General features: G+C 33.1%; 2 protein-coding genes across 2 annotated transcripts in view; both read left to right on the top strand.

Annotated features, from left to right (window-relative positions):
• Positions 1 to 24,736, top strand: part of LOC113397075 (actin maturation protease) — a 174,694-nt gene that overhangs the window by 331 nt on the left and 149,627 nt on the right. The gene's annotated exons all lie outside the window — the stretch shown is intronic.
• LOC113397064 (uncharacterized) lies at positions 206 to 13,038 on the top strand. Its single transcript, XM_026635210.2, has 8 exons — positions 206 to 546; positions 882 to 1,181; positions 1,377 to 1,574; positions 1,645 to 6,295; positions 6,695 to 6,818; positions 10,137 to 10,315; positions 10,614 to 10,730; positions 12,216 to 13,038. Exons 1-8 carry the CDS (start codon positions 367 to 369, stop codon positions 12,359 to 12,361), a joined length of 5,895 nt encoding a protein of 1,964 aa, XP_026490995.2. The 5' UTR covers positions 206 to 366; the 3' UTR covers positions 12,362 to 13,038.

Below are 24,736 nucleotides of genomic sequence, written 5' to 3'. Positions count from 1 at the left end.
AAAATAACTAGCTACTGATAGCACAAAACTATCGATAGCTTCGATAGTTTAGGTTAAAAGTAATGTTCAATGATATCAATAGTATTGCTCATAGGGTGCTATCGATACTATAGATATTATCGATAGTATTAACACGTGACAAGAATATCGATAGACTATCCATAAGCAACACTAATGTCAATGTCAATACAAAAGTCAACAATAATCAATATATATATATATACAACATACGTATTAATTGTTATGATCAGTAATCACTGCGGTTTTGTTGAATCATTCACTATTTTAAATAAGTCGTAGTGTCATAGTCTTTTCTTCATTCTGTTTTTGTGTGTTCAGCTATGATATCGCCTGAATAATATCATCATGCGGTGGTTAAAATTTGCGTTTACGTTAAATGTGTGCTGTCTATTATCTGCGTGCTTAGCCGAATTAGACTTCGAGAGAAAAGATAAATTATTAAATGGATTTGTAGATTACTTAAATAACTTACCAAACCAGCCATATACTTACGAAGATGGTGCTATTATTAAAACGCATAAAATGGTAAGCCATACAATAGAAACTATTTTTTTTTTTAAGTTTTGCCTAAGGTTATCGTAAGAGAGACCCCTGGTTAAATTATCGTATGGACATTTGTTATATAAAATAAAATTATATGATATTATTTTATATGATATCAGAATATTATGTTTTACAATACTCTGAGGCAAATAACTTCTTGTAACCTTGAAGCTATTAATTATGTGCTAATTATTTTCAACAAAATATAGTTATAATTAAGTACTTTAAAACCAAGCAATTACTATTAAAATATGTTAAAAAAAACATTTCTTATGACTTGGAACAAACTCGTATACATAAAAATTGTTTTGTTTTAGAATGATGCCAGTGAAAGTTATTATATTGAAATAAATTTGAAAGCCACAGATAACCATGATTTAGATTCGTCGAGATACATAAAATGCTCTGCAACTATACAAGACTTGAATGAAGCAGGCATAAGTGTACAGAATAATGAGTATCACTGTGAAAACAGTGATCATATGACAGATCAAAAGTCTAGTGAAGTTGGTCAGCAAGATGTTGACCAGCAGGATGTTGATCAAACTACTCAAATGGAACTAGTCACTGCCCATGAACCTGTGCATTTGGATAATGAAGTCCAATCAAATATTGGGGTAAAATATTTCAAAATAATTATTTTAAACTGAAAAGGATACATATTTTTTTTGTGTTTAATCATTATTTTTATTATTTTGTAATATTTTATGTAATCTTTCAAAAGTTTGTCATATGAGGTTGTTTGAAGTTTAATTTTATATAAATTAAAAAACAAAATCAATCAAATGTCACAGCCATTATTTTATTAATAGATTACATCTGGTGAGCAGTTTATAGCAATACCTAGAAGACAGTACGGTGGCTCCTGCATAGGATGCTCAAGTCATGTGAACATTCAAGCACCTGGAGTCAATGACCTAGCTGCTCTTGCTATCAAACACTTAGATAAACATGAACCTAATGTCAGGCACTCAATTGACTCTGTGCTTGATGTGGAAAGACAAGTGCAAGTAAGTTTAAAATATTATCTTCTATAATAATAATCAATGAAGATATATTAATTATTATATTTTATTACAGGCTATCAATGGTGTTCGATATATCTTAACACTTCAAGTTGTTTTTAATAAATGCTCACCACCAACAGATGAATGTATCGAAATTAAACCATGTAAGATAGCAATACTTGAAAAAAGTTGGATAAAAACACATGATGGTTCTAAATACAGAACTATTTTATCAAATAACTGTACAGAGGAATGGATATTTGGAGATGATGGTGAATATATACCAAATAATGATGATAAAAATGATGATGGTATACAAAAACCTAAACCTAACAATGTAAATACAGGATCTGAGGATGAAATTCTTAAAGTGATCCATAACACTGATGTGCAGGCGCAGCCCCAACAAGAGAAAACTCTTACTGAGAATGAAAGGAAAAATTTAGAAGAACAAATAATTCCTTATAATAAATTTGATGAAGCAACTGTAAGTGAAATCAGTGAAACATTAAAATCCCAAAACTCAGGTGATGAGAGTGCACATCTTGTTTCTGGTATGGAGACAGTGAGGCGTTACGGTGGCAATTCAGCTCAACAGAAGCCACCCGAGAATCAAGAAAAGACTAGTTATTTAAACCAAGACAAGAAAAAAGCTATCGATGAGTTAATAAATTTTTTCAACTCTGCTGGTTTTGATGGTAATCACTATGATATTATAAGAAATAAGAGAAGTTACAATCATGATTTAAAAATTATGTCTCTTGCTGAAAAAATCCATAAGATTAAGGATAATGTCAATAATGCAAACTATTTATATAATCTAGCACAGAATATGTTAGATTACATTAATGAGATGGATTTAGCAGTTAAAACAAGAATCCTTAAAGAAGTAATTGCCGCAGAAGAAGAATACGAAAATTTCCAACATTTTTTTTATATTCAAGCACGTGTTGCAATTCCTTGCGATAAAGCAGAATGTGAGAGTAACAATGAAGTAAATAAAATTTGCAATGGTGTGATTGAAGTTTTTGAACAAAACACACCTCAAATTTTAAGTGCGTTTTGTCACGACGAAAAAAAGAGAAAAAATCAATTTAGCAAACCAGAAATGATTCCATTAAATGATCCTGTATTATTAAAACTTACTCAGGAATCATTAAAGAAAATCGAAAAAGAATCATCGAATCCAAATGCAATGAAAATCGAAGAAATATTAGAAGCTAATACACAACAAGCTTCGGGTAGACTTACAAAATTTATCCTACACCTTGTATATACTAATTGTAATAAAACAATTCCATATGAGAAGAGAACAAATTGCACAGTGATACAAAGTATGGATTCTAATATATGTGATATAACTGTACATGAACGACACTGGTTAAAAGAGAAAAAAGTGACACATGTATGTACTCAAAGGCCTATTGATGAAAGATTTAGTAAAAAGAGACAATCAAATAATATACAAGGCTTAAATGATCCAAAAGTATTTGACATGGTGCAAGATGCCTTGCAATATTTAGATGTTAATTCAAATAGAAACAATAAGCAAAAGGTTGTAGAAATTACTTCTGTGACAACCCAGCTTATAGGAGGATTGTTGACGGAAGTAAAGTTTGCTGTGGGTTACACAGAATGCCCAAATGAATATCAAGTTGATCTAAAGACTTGTGAATTATTACATAATGAACCACTACGAAAGTGTCAGGCGCAAATATGGGATCGTCCTTGGTTAGAAGATGGTAAACAAATTAAGGTCAAGTGTGATGACACTATAGATAAAGATATTCATAGATCTTTAAAGAAAAGATCAGTAAAACCAGGAGGAGTTAAAAACACGGATCCTACTGAACCACAATACCAATTATTAGCTAATTTATCATTGAAAAAATTTTTGCAAGACGAAGGCTTTAATAATGAGTATGAAGTTGTAAAAGTTGAAAATGTTACAGAGCAAGTCGTATCTGGATTGTTAATTAAAATGCATTTTCAAATAACCAATAAAAATATCCAAAATGAAAAACACATTTGTTATTCAGAAATATGGAAACGTCCATGGTTAAATTACACTAATTATAAAGTAAATTGTGAAGATTTAGGGAGTAAGTCTAGAATAAAACGGTATGTACCTGCTGATGTTGGCGTTTTGAATCCAAGAAAAGACTTAGACAATGTATATACTTATGGGGAAAAAGTTGAAAACAAGCCAAATATAAGACGTAAACGAGCGTTAACAGGTGCTCCAACAAAAAAAAATGTAAATAGTGTACAATACAAATTACTGGCTGAAGAGTCATTAAATAAATATCAACGTATTCAAAAAACAAAAACTAAACATGATATAACCGTAAAACGAGTAACTGAGCAAATTGTTTCGGGAATATTATATAAAATAGATTTTATAGCTACGCCTACATCATGTAGCCAGAGAACATCTAAATGCAAAACAAACAACTTACTTGCCTGTCATTCGAAAATTTGGGATCGACCTTGGAAAGGAAGCAAGGAAATTGATGTACATTGTAATGAATATTTTGCCAATGAAGATGATTCTGACAAAGAAAAAAATAAAAGAGATAAACGCAGCATCCGCTTGGGAGCTCCGAAAGAAAAAAATATAGACAGCAAAGAGTATAAACAACTAGCTGATCTATCTCTAGAAAAATATCAGCAAATAAGCAACGCGAAGTATCAACATAAAATTGTTAAAATACATCATGTAACCGAACAAATTGTAGAGGGTGTTCTTACAAAGTTAGAATTCTCTATATCACCAACAAAATGCTTACTTACAGATGGCCCACATGTAATAGACGAATGCAGTTTACTGAAACCTCAGACCGTACTACGCTGTGAATCGGAAGTGTGGAATAGACCATGGTTAAAATCAGAGAAAGAAATTAATGTAACTTGTAAGAAAGTTTATATTAAAAATGTTAAAACAGATGATTTGCATGATAACGATAAAAGAACAAAGAGGCAAATACATTCAGGTGAAAATAATATTGACGAGGACACCATGTACTACTATGCGGATCGTGCTATAAATCAAATTAATGATAAATCGGATACAAATAACTTACAAAAGCTCATTACTGTACATTCTATTCAAAGCCATATGATTAGGGGTGTAAATACGGTAAAAATGTATATAGAAACTGCATATACTTTCTGTTTACGACATCAAGATGAAGTCCGCTTAGATAATTGTGAAGAATTATCAGGAATGTATCATAGGCTGTGTTTTGTTAATTTGCGACCATCGCCGGATGACGAATTGGACGTGGAAAGCATTGATGTAGTGTGTGATGATGAGGCCGAATTCAAAAAAGTTACAGGAATTTCAATACCAGAAATAATAAAGCGATCTTTAAGAGAGTTAGAAGCGTCACCTAAGATTCAAAACAAATTGATTAACAAAGGCGAACCGCACGTTATACCGAGCTTAGATTTTGACAACCCTACCAAAGTGACGTACATAGTTCATACTTTAAATTGTTCAAAACACGTAGATTTAGATCGAAACCCTGATGCATGTTATTTAGATGTATCTAGAATTTCAAAGACATGTACCTCATATGTGTGGATGAAACCGAATAGTAAAAAAATTGGAAAAATCACTACAAAGTGTTCTGAGCAGAAAAAGTATCGATATAAGCGATCTTTAGAATTAAAGAATATTACGTCTGATGATAAAACTATCCAAAATTTAGTAAAAGAGTCATTAGAAAAACTAGAAATGTCTTCAATCAATAGATATAAACAAAGAGTTATGCAAATTAATAGCTTTACGAACAAAATTACTACAGGAAAGCTTACTACTATAGATTTCGATGTGGGTTACACAAACTGTCTAAAATACGAATGGGTGGATAATATCACTGCCTGTGATTTCATAGAACATTTACCCAGGCGACATTGCATTTCGTACGTTTGGGAGCGACTTTGGTTGGAAAATGGTAGGCAGATCGATGTTAGCTGTGTAGATGATGAAACTCCTCTTGAAGCGCACGTTGAGTTTGAGAGTACCGAGACTGCTATGCAATTAGCAAACGAGGCTGTGAAGCATATTGAAGCGAAGTACCCAAGTCCAAGAAGACAAAAAGTAGTTAGAGTATATTCACTACAAAAACAAGAAATAGCTGGTCTCCATTATAGAATGAAGATCGAAGTTGGGTATACCGACTGCATGGCATTAAGCATTAAAGATGACTGCAAGATAGTGAATAATATGGGCTTAAATAAGTTTTGTCGAGTAAATATTTGGTTGCGAACTTGGACTGACCGTCCGCCTATATATCGCGTGTCTTGCGATTATCAAGACGGCGCTACCACTGAATTATATCGAAATATACAAGCGGAACATTTGTTTTCCGATTTTCTGACTACATACACGCCCGATTATGTAAATGATCGCAACGAAATGCTAAAAAGGTTCACCATATTTAAAGAAAATGTAAAGAAAATTCACGATTTCAACACCCATGAAAGAGGAACAGCTAGATATGCCGTTACAAGATTTGCCGATTTGTCTTACGAGGAGTTTAGACAGAAATTTATGGGATTGAAACCGAGTTTTCGAGACCATAACCAAATACCAATGAGAAAGGCTGAGATCCCCCAGGTGCATCTCCCGGCCTTGTTTGACTGGAGGCATTATAATGCAGTCACTGAAGTTAAAGACCAAGGTTCATGTGGCAGTTGCTGGGCATTTAGTGTTACAGGTAAATCTTTTATTACTAAACTTTATTGTCTACTAATATTCTTTCAAACTAACTTTTAGAATTCAATAATTCTGTCATTGAATTGCATCAGTAACATTTCATTTTTATTTTTTACTAATAATTGGGAGACTGGCCAAAGGGTCACCTGACCTAGGATAGAACGTGGTCACAACAGCCCATAGATATTGCCATTGTTAGACATATTAACCATGCCTTATATCACCGATGCGCCACCAAACTTGGGCCTTAAAATGTTATATGCCCCTTGTTGGCTCATTCAAACTGAAACACAACAATACTAAGTACAGCCGGTGGAATACATAATGAGTAGTTGGTAATTGACCAGAAAGTTTTGGACAAAACGCTACCACCAAGTAATTAGGGCATTTTAACTTGCAGGTAATATCGAAGGTCAATGGAAAATTCAAACAGGCGAACTGGTGTCGCTATCGGAGCAGGAGCTCGTGGATTGTGACAAGTTAGACGACGGGTGCAATGGTGGTCTTCCAGACAATGCTTATAGGTAAAAAAATACTAAATTGCCTCGTAACTTTTGTTGGTACGCATGCATTACATACATTACATTACATTAGCAGCCTATATATTTCCCACTGCTGGGCTAAGTCCTCCTCTCCTTTTGAGGAGAAGGTTTGGTGCATATTCCACCACGCTGTTCCAATGCGGGTTGGTGGAATACACATGTGGCAGAATTTCATTGAAATTAGACACATGCGGGTTTCCTCACGATGTTTTCCTTCACCGCCGAGCACGAGATGAATTATAAACACAAATAAAGCACATCAAAATTCAGTGGTGCCTGCCTGGGTTTGAACCCGAAATCATCGGTTAAGATGTACGTGTTCTAACCACTGGGCCATCTCGGCTCTTCGGTACGGATGCAGTTACCGAGATATAGGATTAGAATCTCTGATTCGACGTAAATCGCTTTTAGTAGCAGCCCAGGGTTCTGAATTGGGCTTGGTCTTAACATAAGTAACTAGTGCATTATCTGCTTAAAATTCTGTCGAATATTCTCTAAAAGTTACATTAATATTTTTTAAGTATAATCCTTGTAATCATTAAAACGTGGCAAGTGCGAATATTTGCTTACATAATCAAATACTTTGACACAGTAAAGTTCATAATTATAAATTAATTTTAAAATTCCCAGTTTCTATATTATTCATACGATTAAGTACAATCTTTGTACAGTTGTTGCTGACACTTAAGGTTTCTGACGTAATATTAGCATACAGTATGTGACGAAATTGAGAATTATTTATACAACAAAAAAGTATATTGCAACGCAGGCCAAATTAATTGATTTACTGGATTATTTGTAAGTTGCCGTTAGGTTACAGAAACAAGGATTGGTATAATTTATTTGTGGTATTTAGTAGGAAAAATCAATTTTCATTGCTTTTGTTACAAAAATACTATCTTTTTTTTGAGTATTTTTATAGTTATAATCATATTTTAATCGAAAAAGTGAAACACGTATGTTTAATTTAAAGGCTTCGACATGAAACCAAACATTTTGAAATTGATATTAAATATATAATACGTATATATAAATTGCTCAAAAAAACCTACAAACTAGCAACTTTTGTAACAAAAACAACGAAAATTGATTTTTCCTACTAAATACCACAAATAAATTATACCAATCCTTGTTTCTGTAACCTAACGGCAACTCACAAATAATCCATACTAATAATACGGAGAGAACAAACTTGGGACAGGTTTTACGTGTTTTCCGAAGCACGGGATTCACATTCTAGCTTAGGTACTTCCGGATAAGAATTTATACACGTTTTATTCATTTGAACTAGGATTTTAATAAATAACTATTTAGTATTTTATTATTTACTGGCTGTCGATCTCGACGTCATACAGGTTAAATTCATACGAAGGTCGCCCTCCTATTTCCTACTAAATAAAATTATTTTCTTAGGGGATGCCTACGTTATAAAACCTGTTCCATAATTTAGCTTAGACTTAGTATATCTGCCCGTACGTACGTATATAGTCGGTCAGAGCAAACGATGTTATCATTATAGATATATTGCGTTACTATTCAATTGTTTTCCTGTTTTTAATTAAACAATACAATAAAAATGTCGTAAATTCTCACTATTATTAAACAATGAACGTTGTTGTGTGTAAAACAACGTGATTAATTTTATTTACAAAGTTGCAAACGACTCTGTTTGTTAATTGCAAGAATTCAATTACGTCCGTCGAAATTTAAAATATGATAACATCGACTTGGCATCTGCCGTGGATTGTAACTGGATGTGGCAGTTTTAATAAATGCATTCTGTGTGCTGTTGACGCTTCGATTTTATTATAGATATATGAATTATGAAGGAAATAAATAGAAAACTTTTTATATAATAAATTATTTACTGTTTTTAATTTAATTCTCATTCGGTTATATTCGTAATTATTTTATTATTTTGTGTTGGGCTTCGATATTGTTCAAAGGGGCTTCTGATTTCTTGGTCTAAATCATTACGACTAGAAGTAAGTTTATACTGACCTATGAAAGCAATGAATTCAAGGATAACCTTTTGTTTTGTCCATACCTACGATTGATCCTAATTTTGGTATACATAATATGGATTTCAACCGCTGATAACGGATATGATCACGCAACCGAAGCTGCGGAGGCGTGCGTTGGGGCCAACGCTTTTTATATTTTCAATTCAATTCAATTCTTAGTTTAATGGCTTTTAGTTGTGCCGACAGGGCACGGATTATTTCGCCAATGTCACGTAGGATGGAGAAGACACGAAAGAGATTGATCGGTACGGTTGAGGTAACAGACTCAATTAAATTTTGAAGACTAGCATAGTAGTAACAATTTCCTTGTTAATCCTTAACCTAGAACAACACAAACATTAAAGATTAATAATAAAGTAAATTAATAATAATTGTTAGTACTCTAAACTATGTATAATAAGATATAACACTCAATTGGACTATTCACAACTTAATTTTATTACATTTAATATATTTACACAAATAGGAACAAAATTGACTAAACACAAACGTCAACAAACATTCAACATTTATAGGACGAGGGACTTTAGGAGGGAGAATGTCGTAAATGGGATGAAGAAGTTTAGGACAAAGGAACAGGATATGGGTTGCGGAACCTTCCTCTAGGCCACATTTACACAGCGAGTGATCTCGGATTCTTATCTTTGCTAGGTGGATAGGTGGATAGTGGAAGTGACCCAATGGTCAGCGTGCCTGTGATTTTTATATTTTAATGTTTTGTGAAAAAATGACATGTCCGACGCAAAATGTTGCGTTGTCGATGTTTGTGGTTTATTTTCATCTTACATCTTAACTAAAACTTACGATTATATACGTTGTTTAATATTAAAGCAAAGACCTCGTGACAACAAGAATAAAGTCGTATGTTTTTATTTTTACCCATTTATACTAATATATGAATTTTTAATTCAATAGAAAAGCCTTATTATTACAATCAGTGTTGTGTTCCAAAATTAATCACAAACTGTATTTGGTGGCTGAGCAAAGCAAAGACGATAGCTAAAATCCCTCTACTGAAAAATCACCTATTTTGTCATACGACTAAATGCGCGGAAAAAATTACAATATTTTATTACCTACCCATGTATAACATAGGATTTTTTCCTAACAGCAATATTTATCGCAATAAACATAGACAAACATAGTTTTTCTTCGTTTTGCCATTGAAAATAAAATTCGCGGGTATTTTGACTATTCCAAAATTATGATCGGTTATTCGTTAAATCTAACACACTTAGACTAATATTAAGCATGTAAAATTTAATTTTTTTTATAGAGCAATAGAACAACTCGGTGGCTTAGAAACAGAGAACGACTATCCGTATGAAGGTGAAAATGACAAGTGCGCTTTCAACAAAACCCTATCTAAAGTAAAGATCACTAGCGCCGTCAACATAACATCCAACGAGACTGACATGGCCAAGTGGCTCGTACAGAACGGCCCTATTTCCATCGGTGAGTTAATTTCCAACCTAAACCTACAAAAACATTATTTACTTACAAAATTTTATCAATGCGATTTCTTGTATGATTATCTTACTGTAATGGAGAAGGGGATGAACGGATTTAACTTTTCATTGACTTTATTTATTAAACGTAAATTAATATGCCTTTTTTAATCTTCAGAAAAATTAAGGGGTGTATGCACCCGATTCTCAACCACCGAGGTAGTTAGTTAATGTTTTGAAGGAAACTCGTGTGCGGTCATCGCGAAACAAATAGTACTCTAAAATATTAATTTGATTGTTTTCAGGTATAAATGCGAACGCGATGCAGTTCTACGTGGGCGGCGTTTCTCACCCTTGGAAGGTTCTTTGCAGTCCGACGAATTTGGACCACGGTGTTCTCATTGTGGGATACGGCGTTAAAGGTAAAAATACATTTTTGTTAATATGACCAAATCGATAAAATTTTAAAAAATAATGTGTCCGTTTGGAAGGAACTCAAACGAACGAACAAAAAATAAGTTTAAATAATGTAATAAGAAATTTTTAAACCCGTATATGATAGAAAGAGGGAAATGTCGCCCGGAGGGAGCATAGCGCTTTATTCTTAAGTGACAATTTCTGCCAGTTAATATTACTGTAAGCCGCGTAAAAGAGCTTCGTTCGTGATCGCTTGACCAATGACCAGTTCTGTATCAGCTCTTGCCTGAAACATAAATCAATTTTGCTGTCCTCCATGTATATCAAAGAGTTTTAATTCCAACCGTTTTTGTTTAAATCTTATAAGTACGCTGTTTTAAACATTTATATGACCTCACGCAGCTGTTAGTTTTCTTCATTATTAATCTGCATCCTTAGTTTTGTGTTAATTTGATAAATTGAATTTTAAATACACTAGAGATAAATGTGATGCTATATCAAATTAAATAGTTTATTTTTATTGCCACTGGGCAATAAAAATTTAAACTGTTAAATTATATAATAAGTTGCGTTACAGTTTGGTCCAGTACTTTTAACTGGTACTACAGTCTATATTTTCTGTAGGCTTAATATTCATGATGATGAATGTAACAAAGAAATAAATAAACGAACTCACTTTCGCATTTATAATGAATGTTGAATAGAAATCAAGTATAAAATAATTAATATTATTAAACTGAATAACTGTTTTGCCACAGCTTATATACATTATTTATAATTAAAGTTAGTTAACAGGAAAGTTGTTTTTAGTAAATACATATTTTTATATGTGAGTATGTGTGTGAGTAAATCTTTTCATTTTCCAAAACGGATTTTCCAGTAAAACCTAACATTTACCGATTATGAATGGTAAATGTCCATAAAACTTTGGGATTCGAACTATTACCATCATTCACTTGGTAAATCTTAGGATTTACATGTTAGGTTAGGTTAGGTTGGAATGGTAAAAGTCCGAAAAAGTTCCTTTATAATAAATACTTACATTTACCAACTCATGTCGGTAAATCTTAGGTTTAACTGGAAAATCTTAAGATTTACCTTAGTTCGAACTTTTACAGTAACATATACATTAAAAATAATGTATACATTTGGTAGGCGGACGTACAAGTAGTGCATGTCCATCCGTTGGTAAGTGGTTACAATAGACTTTGACGTTTTAAAAAATATTAACCATTCCTTACATTATCAATTTAAAATCCTGGGAGCGAAGATGTTATGTCTCCTGTGGCTGTAGTTACAATGTCACACTTATCCTTCTAACTAGAACACAACAATAATAATTATTGTTGTTTGGTGGTAGAATATGTGATGAGTGTGAGAGTGGTACTTACCCAGACGGACTTGCACAGAGCCCACCAAGTATTATAAGTATTTATACAAAATATATATTTTTATAGCATCCCACTAATTTTAAGTATTATTTTTTTTAGATTATCCGCTGTTCCACAAAACTTTGCCCTACTGGATCATAAAGAATTCATGGGGTAATTCATGGGGTGAGCAGGGTTACTACCGCGTCTATCGTGGCGACGGAACGTGCGGCGTCAACCAGATGGCCAGTAGCGCTGTTGTGTAGCAAAAATATGTTAATAATTTCTGACATCAAGCTACTTTTTCCTCTATTCTGTCGATAGTAAGTGTCACTGTCAATTGTTTGATTGGGCAAATTATATTTGTAATTTTTTATTTTAATATAATCAAAAAGTAATAATTAATTAGTGATCAGTATCATAAATTATTTCTAAGTAAAATATTAACAGTAATAAATAAACAATTTATGCATTCATAAAACTGACAGGTTACCATTTTCATCAAGTGAAATTTTTGTCAATAATCCACAGAGTTGATTGAAGACACTAAAATCAATAATTTTTTTTTTTACTTTTTCGTTTTGTTTAATTATATTTGTTGCGTTCGGTTTAGAGAATCTCGAAATTTGAGGCTTTTTTATTAAAATTATAGATTAGGGAAGATTTTTAATTAATTATAATATAAAAAAATATATGACATTAACAATAAAAATATCGAATACTCTTAAGAATTCTCTTCAAACTTATGCATCTTTATAGATCTGTCTTATATATTTTTTAAATAACTTTTTTTTACTTACTTAAATTTAGTGCCATTATTATTAATGTATCGAATATATTTGTTTATAAAAGTTTATTAGATTTGCGTTATTTTACGTCAAAAGAATCTTGCTAATAATGTATTAACTCGTGTTCGTGTTGCTAGTCTTAAAAATATAATATTTTTTTTTTTTTTAACAGTAATCATGTGCCCTTTATTTTATTGTTTTCAATAAATGACGGACTATTCGAATTTTGCCAAAAATACATAAATACTTACATTTGTTTGAAATATTGAAAAAATATAAGGATTATTAAATGTTACTTAAATAAAATGTTTTTAAACATATTAGAAAAAAATATAAGCCAAAAAGGCAATTTATCTAGGTGCTATATTGCAATACTTATGTGTGATTACCGGCTTTAAAATATTCCAATTTGATGATTTGTATTGTATATCTTACTTATATATTGTATAATAATTTAGAATTTAAGTCAATGTTTTTTTATACTTCGTGTAATGTTAATAAAGTTTCATATGAAAAAAAATAGATTTTTATTTCATAGTAGTCCTAATCGACCCCAAATAAAGTACTGCTTTTTTGATCAAAAATCCAAAATCTTTATTCAATACAAAAAAAAAAAACCACCACTGTTTGAAACATCCAAACCGGCGAAAGAAACTTTTTTATAAATTTTTCCAATAATTGTGTTTAATATATTTTTGTTTGAAATAGTCCGTAGGCGATTGCTTTATTCCCTAAGTGTGTTATAATCTAAGAAGTCACAAATTTTATAATATTCTTTAAAACAAAACGTTCCTTAACGTTTTTTTTTTAAATTTGCAATTGATTCTAATTTCAAACGTATTCTATTCCTGTTGTAGTCGGGTAACATTCTGAACTAGCTTATTCTTTTTCTAGTACTAATAGTATACCCGAGAAAAACTGTGGAAAATAATTAAAATAAACTAAGCGAGCCGTTTACACACCAGTCAATAGTCTAATCTTCGAAACCGCGAATGCTGCAAAGCTCATATATTCACCAACCCACTAATATGGGGCCCCATACAAGGATCTATATTAATATCGAGACTTTTTTAGTGTCAAGATCTAACGTTGCCTTATTTATTAACTCATCAGTTATTACATATTTCAAATTTGGAATCATACATTTTATACGTAGTTTTTTTTACTGTTTAACATTGGTGTAGAACCCATAATTTATGGGTAATAAATCACTGTACTATTTCTGAGAAAGCATTGTCTACATCATCAGATTGGCGTCTATTTCTTTTAAAAAGCAAAGAATTATAATATGCAAATAATATCTTGTGCGTGCATTCAAAATATTATATAAGTGAGAAAGAGAAATGGGTCAAGAATGTAACCTTGATGGCTCTGGTCCCTGAGTAAATAGGGGTCCATATACTCAGGGATCAGAGCCTCAGGAGATCGCTTGCCAATTGCCATTAACCTCAAACCTTTGAATTAGATTGCTCAGATACAAAAGCTGATTGCGACATCTTTAATATCGTAGCGACGAAGATTTCAGACCAGTGTCTGAAGTTGCATTCTGTCGAAGGCCTTAGATAAGTCACAAAACTTCCCTAAGGCAACCTGTGACTCCTCCGAGGCATATCATAAATTGCATATGATATGCAGCCACATTTTTATGTTAAAATATTCTAACATTTAATTGAATATATAAATATTTTTAATATCTTATTAAGACTAGGTACTATTGAGATGGGTCTATAATTATATGGTATGAAGTACTACCTGAGGATAGGGATAATCTGAGGTACTGTTTTCATTAACTCGGTACCTAGACAATACAATTATTAAATGTTACTGCGAGGTAAGATGCAATAAAATACATTATTGAATTTATAACATTAACAGAGATGTCCCATAGACCAGCCGTTTTCTACTAATAATAATAATTATTCTGTAAAGCATGCTTCAATATTTCTTTTATTTTTATTAGCTTATTAGGTTAAGTACTGAATTTAACGACGCAGTATCTGGGAATTGCGTCTATCGTGTTACACTTAGCTAACGACGTGACGACGTTTCTCATTTTCCTACTTTGCGGTTAGTATGTTGTTAAGTGAGAAGTTCATTAGCGTTAATTATTATTATCCTATTAAAGAAACCTTGGATTGGGGATAGTCTACACATACAAACTGTAGTCCACAATCGAAACAGAATTAATTTGCTTAAGATATAAGATTAATTATATTATTAGAAATGTCGTAGCTACGTGGATGAAGTTGGTATGGTGTTGCATAGATGTATCATTGAGAAGATATCTATCAAATATTGAAATACACAATCGTTTAAAAGCCAGACATTATAATCGACGAAGATTATATTTTAAATGTCAATGACGGTGCCAGATGTTGAATATTTGGTATCAATATATTGCTTGTATAACAAATAAAAAGTAAGGCTAAGTGCCTTAAGAACATTATGCTTTGTGTCTATACGTAGAATATGGCTTAGGCAAGTTCAGCTGATCCCTCAACTTTATTTACTATTTGGGAGGAGGAAGAAGGTATGCGCAATCCTTTTTCCTCCTCCCCGGTCTTCTTTGGCGAAGCGGGATTGCGGCGTTCTCCTGCTCCCACTCCACTGCCTCCTTCTGCGACATGGTGTATTCATAGAAGTTGCTCATTTCCAACCAGCACGCTTTGCTACCGAGCATAGCGTTGATGATGAAATAAATATTACGAACTAATAAATGAGCTAACCAAAATTACTATGAGGTTTATTTATATGCGATGGAAGTAGGAGCGAGAGGTATACCAGTCAAATTTCTCTATTACCTCCTAAAGACCTTGGATTTATGTGCAAAGCGCAAAATCAAAATAAAGTTAAACTTTTGATTTACAGGTCACTAACAGGTTCCTACCAAATGGTTTGGCAGTGAGAGTAGCACGAGCAGTGAAGGTGAGCGTTGATATGCATTACAAATACCTTAAACCGGTGTAGGTTTCGGTCACAAGTCTCAGGAATTGCTCGGAGTCTACTAGACGATGAACGCGTCATCCGTGCCATCCATGGAATACTAATAACATAAAGCCCTTCCAGGCAGTTTGTAAGTTAAATAAATAAGTTAAATATATAGTCATAGCGTATAAAAATAACAAAAAAACTTGCGCTTGGAAACCTTTTAATGGAGAGAACCTCGCTAAATATGTATGTTATGGTAGGTAAAGTGTTCATAACACTTAAATTAGAAAGAGATAATTAAGGTTCTATGTCTGAATATTCGATAAATATTCATGTACTTTTACTCAAGGTTGGTTTTCTTCTAAGCACGTAAACACTATGTTGATTTATAATCTGCAACTCAAAGCATGAATTTTAAAACGTTACAAACTTAGAAATTCCATAATTTGTATCAGTGTTTTGATTCATTTCTTTTCAAACAATCTACCCCTAACAGAGTATTTACTTGGAAATTATCTTCAATAAAATTTGAATTAAGCAGAAGTATCTACTTATTGATAGTAATAAACCTATTAGTAAAGGGATTTCAATAAATCTGAATGTGTTCGGCCAATGGTCAAAATATTTGCACTTATCGAACAACTCTTTTTCTAATCATATTACCAAAATGTTCCCATTGATGATTCCTATTCCTTGTCAATTACTACCAAAAAATGAAAATCGGTTGACAAATAGAGGAGAAAAAGGTACTGAATTGTTTCTTCTTAGTCTAATGTTAGATATACATTAAAAGTATACATGAAACTATTATTTATATATTTACATGACCCGAATAGAGTCAACATCTCACAGTGGAGTCGAAAACAAGATCGTTACAAATAGATCTATTTTATCAAGTTAGTATCTATGACGTAATTCAATAGTAGTTCGTGTAGCTTGTAATTCAATAGAACGCCTAGACTGAGAAGGCACTGAATATCTAGTATAGTATACAAGTAGATGTCTAGGTATTGTGCAGCCGAGGCCGAGAAAGTGGGACGTCGAATGTACTCGCGGAATGGGGTTAGCTGCATAAATATATATGCAGATAAAATTTGTAAAGCACTTTTTAGACGAATTTTTAGGTAGTACTTATAAATTAAGCCAGTTAAAACTAGATTTTTTCAGCCTGTCGTCAGATTCTATGGAAATAAATGTATATAGATAATGAATAAAATCATTAATATTAATATGTCTTAAGTTAAGTAATCTTTAAATATAAATTGTCTTAAGTTGTTTTTGCTAAAAAAAGGCTTTTCTTAACTTCAAAGTAACACAAGTTTGCTTTACTTGTATGTAAAAATAAGCATATATTACTTAATTATTACAATTAATTAAAATATTTAGGTAAGAATGGATTGCAAATAAAAATAAATCTATCCATGTGTGAATAGCTGCCTATTATGACAAAAAATAGTTAATATGAAGATTAGTAAAAATTAGGAACTCTATTCTGCATCTGAAATAGCCAATTAGATTAAATAATTCTAATTTATTAAGGGGCTAACGTTACAAATTTATTATAGAATTTAAAAATTTATTATAGTTTCAGATCGACATGATACTTTACGCGTATAAAGATTTTCCTTTAATATTTTACAGACAAGAAAAAAATATATATGTACATTAATATTATCAAATATGAAATCAGTAATTCTCTAATATGTCCTCAGATATAAAAAATGTAGGTAGAGAGGTTAAGTAAGTATTATTTATACATCGAACAATAGTTTATTACTGTTGCTGTTGAGATAATCATACTGCAATCAAACTACTAAAATAATACTTAAAATTCAAAATCATTTTAATAAATAAAAACGTAGATGGTGCCCTATGGAGTGTTCGGATCGGTTAAAACCTCATCTTACAACATAAAAGCGTAATGGCGTAATATATTAAGATTACATTGATTTTATTTTATTATTAAATATATTAAGATCCACTTTTTCGTGTAATTCTCAGGCAATTTTCTTTATATATGTAACGTTTCATAGCGGTAAAATTACTCTTTCTCATGTAAGTAGTTTTCATTTCTGGCACGTGCATTGAGGTGCAAACGCACTTTTAACTCTATTTATTTTCTGTGTATTAAAACTTGTTTCAAAGACTGGTGTAGTTAAAAACTTTAAAAAAATATTATATTTGAAAAGGAAATCATAAAATAGAAACTTGAACAAACCACAGGCAAAAATCAAATGAAATGCACTTAAAAAAAGGTAATAAAAAAAATATTGAAGAATAGTCGGTCACTGTTAAAAAATGGAAATAAAAAGAACTACAATAAAATAATCGGAAAGCTGTGATAAATATAGGTTAAAGGGATTTTCACTGGCATTGTTACAAGGAAATTTCTAAGTTGAAAAATTTGTGTTTTATTAAAAAAGTTGTGTTTTCGTATATGTGATAATACTGATATTGTTAAGATCAAATAAACAATCTTGGTCAGATCGTAACTATCGTAACACTAACATAAATTACGCCCAAAACCTGACCGTCTAAACCGCAAAATCGATTAATAGCTGTCAACCAAAACTTGCACTGAGCCGTCAATTGATTAGTAAACACAGTATATAACTATATCATAGACATGATCGGTCTAGAATGGTTAAAATATGCGTAGTTTGGAAGCCTCCACCAGAAGCCTTAAAACATATTTGTGATTTCATATTAAATAAAATCAGTCTTCGAACTACAATTGACTACTGACTGTTTGGTCTAGTAGCTACCTTTTAAGGGCGAAGGCATTCAAGCCCTCGCCACATTAATAAAGTTATAAGTTGCTCTGTAGACAAATTCTCAGTTTCAGAGTCAGGCCGGTAACGTACCTGTAAATCGTATGGTGTTGCAAATGTCTAATGGCGGTTGTAGTTACTTTCCATCAGATGAGCCTCCTGCTTGTTTGCCTACACCTCCAAAATAATAAAAACCAGACATAATAACCACACACACATCAGAAACAACGTTCAAATCCAGTCTTGACTTTACGATGATTGCTTATAAATGTAACTGAGCCGGTGTATATGATGTGAACATATATTTGTTTATTCTGTTTACGCACTATGCTCCTCTGCTTATCGTTTCAAAATTTGGCATATATTATATATTACGGCATATATATTCTAACCGAGTTAATTCTATGAATTTCTCACGAGCGATACCGATCGAAAATGCGTTAATTGTTTTTTGTTCATAAATATATATATTTTTTTATTTTTATACATTCATTAAGACCTTCTAAACCAAAGGTCGCTTAACGTTTTTGTTTCGACATTCGTCTCATGTTCATGTATTTCGTCTTTCAGTTTTCGGTAGACCCTTTGCCGACCTATGTTTTCCTTCAGCACAAGATTAATTATAAACATAAATTAACCTCATGAAAACTCAGTGGTGCTTGCCTGGTGTGGTGTTACGATGCAAGCGTTCTAATAACTGGGCCGTCTACGTAAGACGAGCACTTAGTTTGAGGTTTTCAAATTCACTAGCCAGCCATCCATCAGATGCCTGCGCCACACGTAAAAGTACGCGCAAAATTCGATGTCATATGTTGAACAATACAGCCGCCCAGGCCTACTCATACTTACCTGTAAGTTGTGACACCTAAAAGATTATAATTAGGAAGGAATTGCTACCCAACCTAACCTCAGTTGATAGACGTGATATCACTGCGGAGTTTTAAGCAATAGTTTAAAATCGCTTAAACATTCACTATAAAACAATACGTGTAAGGCCAAATTTCTTGTTGGATGTATTCGGTGTCTATGATGTTGCCTCATGCGCAAATTTTAGTTTACTAACTTTACTTTATACTTTATTGTACACCATTCAGAAAAAATAAATAAATACAACATGGATCCAGCCTAAATAAAAGAGGCGTACAATTTTAGAGATCTTATCTCTACATAACGATCTCTTCCGTGCAACCAACGGTGTAGGTTAGAATAGCTCATAGAATATAAGGTGGGTGGTGCTGTAATATTAAATAAAATAACACCTATCTATAACATATAAATAAATTATATTAGCAATACATATAAAATACAAGTATATAATCTAAATACATGGATCTTGCAGAGTTTACAACAACGACTCACCCTGTACGATCAACAATAAGTATTCCAAATAATACCCAAGAGACCTGTTTGTTGACACCATCATAGGTGACGGATGCCTATTGTTTGGGCGATCAGCAGATCACCTTATAATGCCAAACACGATGTTGGCATACCATTGGTGGTAGCAGCTTGCTCTGTGGCACTTTGGTAAGTATCCTGTAGCGATCCGAATAAATGAAGAAGAGCCTGAACCTCGACTTGATACTCCACGGGGCGAGAAGTCAACAGAAAGTCTAGTAGAGAAGGCGAAAGATCGTTTATATCTGGGATCCTGCTGGGCTGGTCAACCAGTTGGGTCAAGTCATGCGTGAGAGAAAAAGCATTAACAGCCCTTCCAGCATGGTTAGTTTTAGAGGAGTTCAACCATGATTCATGGTGAGCATTGGAATACCCCAAAACAATAATTCCGCGATAGATATGCAACATCTGCTTTCCAGCTAAGACGTTCAAATAGTTGGCTTGTCTCCAAGTCACCATTGTGGGATCTATAGAAGCACACATAGACTCGACTCTAACTAACCAAGTCCAAACCAACTTGCAGAAGTACGGTCCTCCAAGCAGCGCAATTAGTTACAACAAACATACGTCCTGACGAACAAGAACACTTCAGCTTTCGCTTTAAAGGACTCTCTAAGCAAGTAGCCAGGATAATTGAAGTAACTGGTATCGACAGGACGCAGTATTTGTGTTTCCGTAAGAAGCAACATTGCTAGCCGCGTTGTTTCAACATGATGGTGGTTTGAGGTTTGAGCTTTAAGGTTAGCGTAGAGTACACGAATGTTAGTGAACTTGACCTAGGTGAGAGTGCACACCGCTGAGCGACCGAATCGGGCACTGGCTGTACGCTGGCTGACCTCGAAAAGCGGCTGCAAGCATCCACTTCACGAGTTTTTACCATGCGTACGGTGGTAACAAGCCAGGCGGATGATTGTATTATACATCTACTCTACCATCAGATGATTGTCAACAAATAGGTACATCGTTTTCGTTATTTAGCCTTTTGTGATTACGTTAGATATAACCATAATCTAATATCGTTATCACCGATTTTAACGTTAAGTGGCCTTCCCTCCTTATGAAGAGAATGTTTGGTGCTTACAAAATTAGATGAATAAATTATTCTTTTATGTAGTAGGGAACGGACGGGCAAATGAACTACCATATGGTAAGTGGCATTGGCACTGTAAAAATATTAATCATTCCTTACACCACACCAATGCAACCAACCAATCACCAACCTTGGAAGCTGGTGCTTACACAGGCTCACTCACCCTTTAAACCCCTACACAACAGTACTTAATAATGTCGTTTGGTGGTAGAATCTTATAAGTAGATGGGACCCAGACGGGCTTGCACAAGCGCTACCACTAATTAAAGACAATAAACTTAATAATTAAAAAAAATAAAGCACATGAAACTTCAGTGTTTGCCCAATTTAAAACTGCAGTCTTCAACCTAGTCAACATTCAAGTGTTGTAACCACTGAGTCATTTCGGGTTTTAGGTAAGTAGGGGGTTGAGTGGTAGCTTCACCAAATATAATTTGTAAAATTACGATTCAAAAGTGCATGTAAAAGCCTACTTGAATAAAGTATATTTTGATTTAGATTTTTGATTGGTTATTCCAGTATTCCGGTTTCAAGGGCAATGGCGCATCTACGGTGGGCGAATGATTTATATTTATTTCAGTGCTTATGTCTATGGCCAGAGATGACCACTACCGGTGGCCCATTGAGTTTTCCTGACTGCTTTTCTGTTAAAGAAATCGTAGTCTCATAATCGATGATTTTATTTAAAGCTTCCTTTATACACACATTTTGTAATGGTTCATCAGTTTTATTAAAGTATCAATAGTAGCTTTAATTATTGTATTAATATAATTTAAAAGACGACCTCCGTGGTCGAGTAGTGTGTACACCGGTTTTGTGTCACCGGCCGAGTCGATGTAGAAAAAGTTCATTAGTTTATGTTGTCTTGGGTCTGGGTGTTTGTGGTACCGTCGTTACTTCTGATTTCCATAACACAAGTGCTTGAGCTACTTAGATTGGGATCAGAGTAATGTATGTGATGTTGTCCAATATTTATAAAAAAAAAAAAAAAAAATATTATGACTTGATGACTGACTGGTTGACGTAATAAAGAAATAGAGTGCCAGGATAACATATTGTCATTGTAAAAGAAAAAAAATATGTGTTGGGTGTATATTTTGGTCATCATTAACTACGTATTCTATGCTTTTGACATTGTTGTAAGGAATTATTATTACTATCGTATTAATTAATTATAAAATATAATTCTTAGTATGTGTCCTCTATGCGTTAGTGGTTACTCTGTCTGTGCAAAAGAAGTTTCCATAGTATTTTTTTTGTTGCGTGTTTGTTCTTCAATATTAGCTTTTTATGCAGACGCCGAACTTTCTAGACAGTAGCGTATATATAAAAAATATAAATTTAATTGTTTTTATTGACTGCTAATCCCTGAGTTACATCATAATTCTATATAAAAATTCATGTAATAAAACATCTAAGGCCATTCATGTGACCGCATTTAATCTGTCCAATTTACATTTAAATTCCACAGACCACTTACCGACCAGTGTTCAAGCTGGACCTATTCAGATTTCATTCCAGTTTCCAATACTTTGAAGCATGTTTAAAAGGATTACTTTATACCATTTGATGGAATTGACGGCAAAGTTTCAATATGTAATCGATTTGGGAAGGCGAAGTTTGTGCCGTGATATTGATTTCGTCTCTCCTTTCTTATCTGGCTTTATATTATTACAAAAGTATGTCATCGAGATAATTAGAGTTTTCCGCGATAAAAAATAATATTAAAAGTGTTTATTTCTTTATATTATTAGCAAACTTCGTCTATATAAGATATTCTGTTCTACTCTTCATATTCTAGCGCCAAACAGCAATATACATATATCGTTGTGTTCCGGAAGGATTTGTGAGCCAGTGAATCTACAATCTTAGCATCCATGGTTGGTGGCGCATATGTAACGAATGGTTAATGTGGAAACCGGCTGTCATGGTATGGGCATGTTATGCGGAGGAATGAGGACCATGCTGTGGGGAAGGTCTTGAGCATGGATGTGGATGGATATAGAGGTAGGGGATGACCAAAGAAACGATGGATGGATTGTGTGAAAGACGATATGGTTAGAAAGAATGTTACTTGTGAGATGACGTCCGATAAAGAAGTATGGAAGAAGAAGACATGCTGCGCCGACCCCAAGTAAAATTGGGATAAGGATGATGATGATGATTATGATGGTTAATGTTTCTTACAGCGCCAATGTTTATGTGCAGTGGTGACCACTAACCAGCAAGTGGCCCGTTCACTCGTCGCTCACTTATATTATTTAAAAAATAGCTTCTTGACAAATTTCGGCCAAGGTATATAATGGGTGATCTTCTTTAACTTTAACTATGATGGACATATTATAGTCCACAAAATAGTGCACAAAAATACAGGTTTACCTTAATTCCTTTACTTTCACAATCCGACGGGACGACAAATCCAACCCGACCGGAAAGATTTCATGCGCAGGACCAACGACTTTACTTGCTTTTCGAAGTATGGGAGTGTACACACTTCCAACTTCCAGATTCTGAGCTTTTGCTGAGATTTTTTTTGACAAATAAATACATAAGATATGAAAATATATGTAATCGTATTCTATATTCTATAATCGTATTCTATATATTCGTTCACTGATCGTTCATCCGATTAAGCTGAAACTGCACTGTTGCTAATGGAACTTGTGCAATTGAGAAGAATATTAATGACCCTTCAATAAATCATTTAACTCGAAGTAAATATCACACATTGAAATCATTTAAAATGTATCTATTAACAATTTAAAATATTTTCCCATAATACTAAGCATTGCTCGTTAGGCTAGCAGCAATACCGCGCCTCACTGGCCGCATCTGACCGGAAGAGGTGCACTCGCTCGCGCGAACGTTCTACATTTTATGTTTAATATACCGAGGAGGCACGTAATTGAAAGAGCTCGCTGAAGACTGATTTTTCAATGAGAAAATGAAAATGCTCTTTTTTTTTATTTGAAATAATTCAAATTATGAGAAATATTACAGTTTATACAATGCACAGAATATAGAGATAATTATATTCTGCGAAGCTATAGACGTCAAGATATTTGTCATCGACAATTTTTATTACTTCAACGGATAGCTGACTGGACAGCTATATTTAATATTTAAACGTTCATAGTTTGACATTAGAAATTTTAGATTCAAATAAAAATAAACAGTTTTTGGTCCACTGTTTTTCGAATATTTTAGTAGAATAAGTAATCGTGCAGAGTAAATTTTAGCTAAATCTTTAACCGTGATAGATCGAAATAGAAGAAACACAAAATGTCACAAGAATTCAAACTAAAAACCTCAGTGTCCGAAATGTATTGCCCCGTAAATAAAAATATTACACGAAACAATAATATGGGTGATAATTATTATCAGACTCACGAAGTATTTAGAAATGATACGACCGCAGTCGAAATCATCGTCAAAAAAGTAAAAAATAAAAAAATACAAGCTCCGAATACCTTTCAAGAAACAAATGGTACGAAACTTTGCCAGGAGGTAGAAAACTCAAGAAACGAATTAAATAAAGTAAATAGAAACTTAGAAGAGGCAAAAAAATGTTTCAGACTGGTACTGTTTGAGATGAGTAAGCAATTAGAGGCGGCAAATCAAAGAGAGCTTGAAACACAAACAAGGAATCTGGTCCTGCAATTAGAG

The sequence above is a fragment of the Vanessa tameamea genome, chromosome 19 (assembly GCF_037043105.1).
Source record: "Vanessa tameamea isolate UH-Manoa-2023 chromosome 19, ilVanTame1 primary haplotype, whole genome shotgun sequence".
Lineage (NCBI taxonomy): Eukaryota > Metazoa > Arthropoda > Insecta > Lepidoptera > Nymphalidae > Vanessa > Vanessa tameamea.
This window is presented reverse-complemented; position numbering and strand designations above follow the sequence as displayed.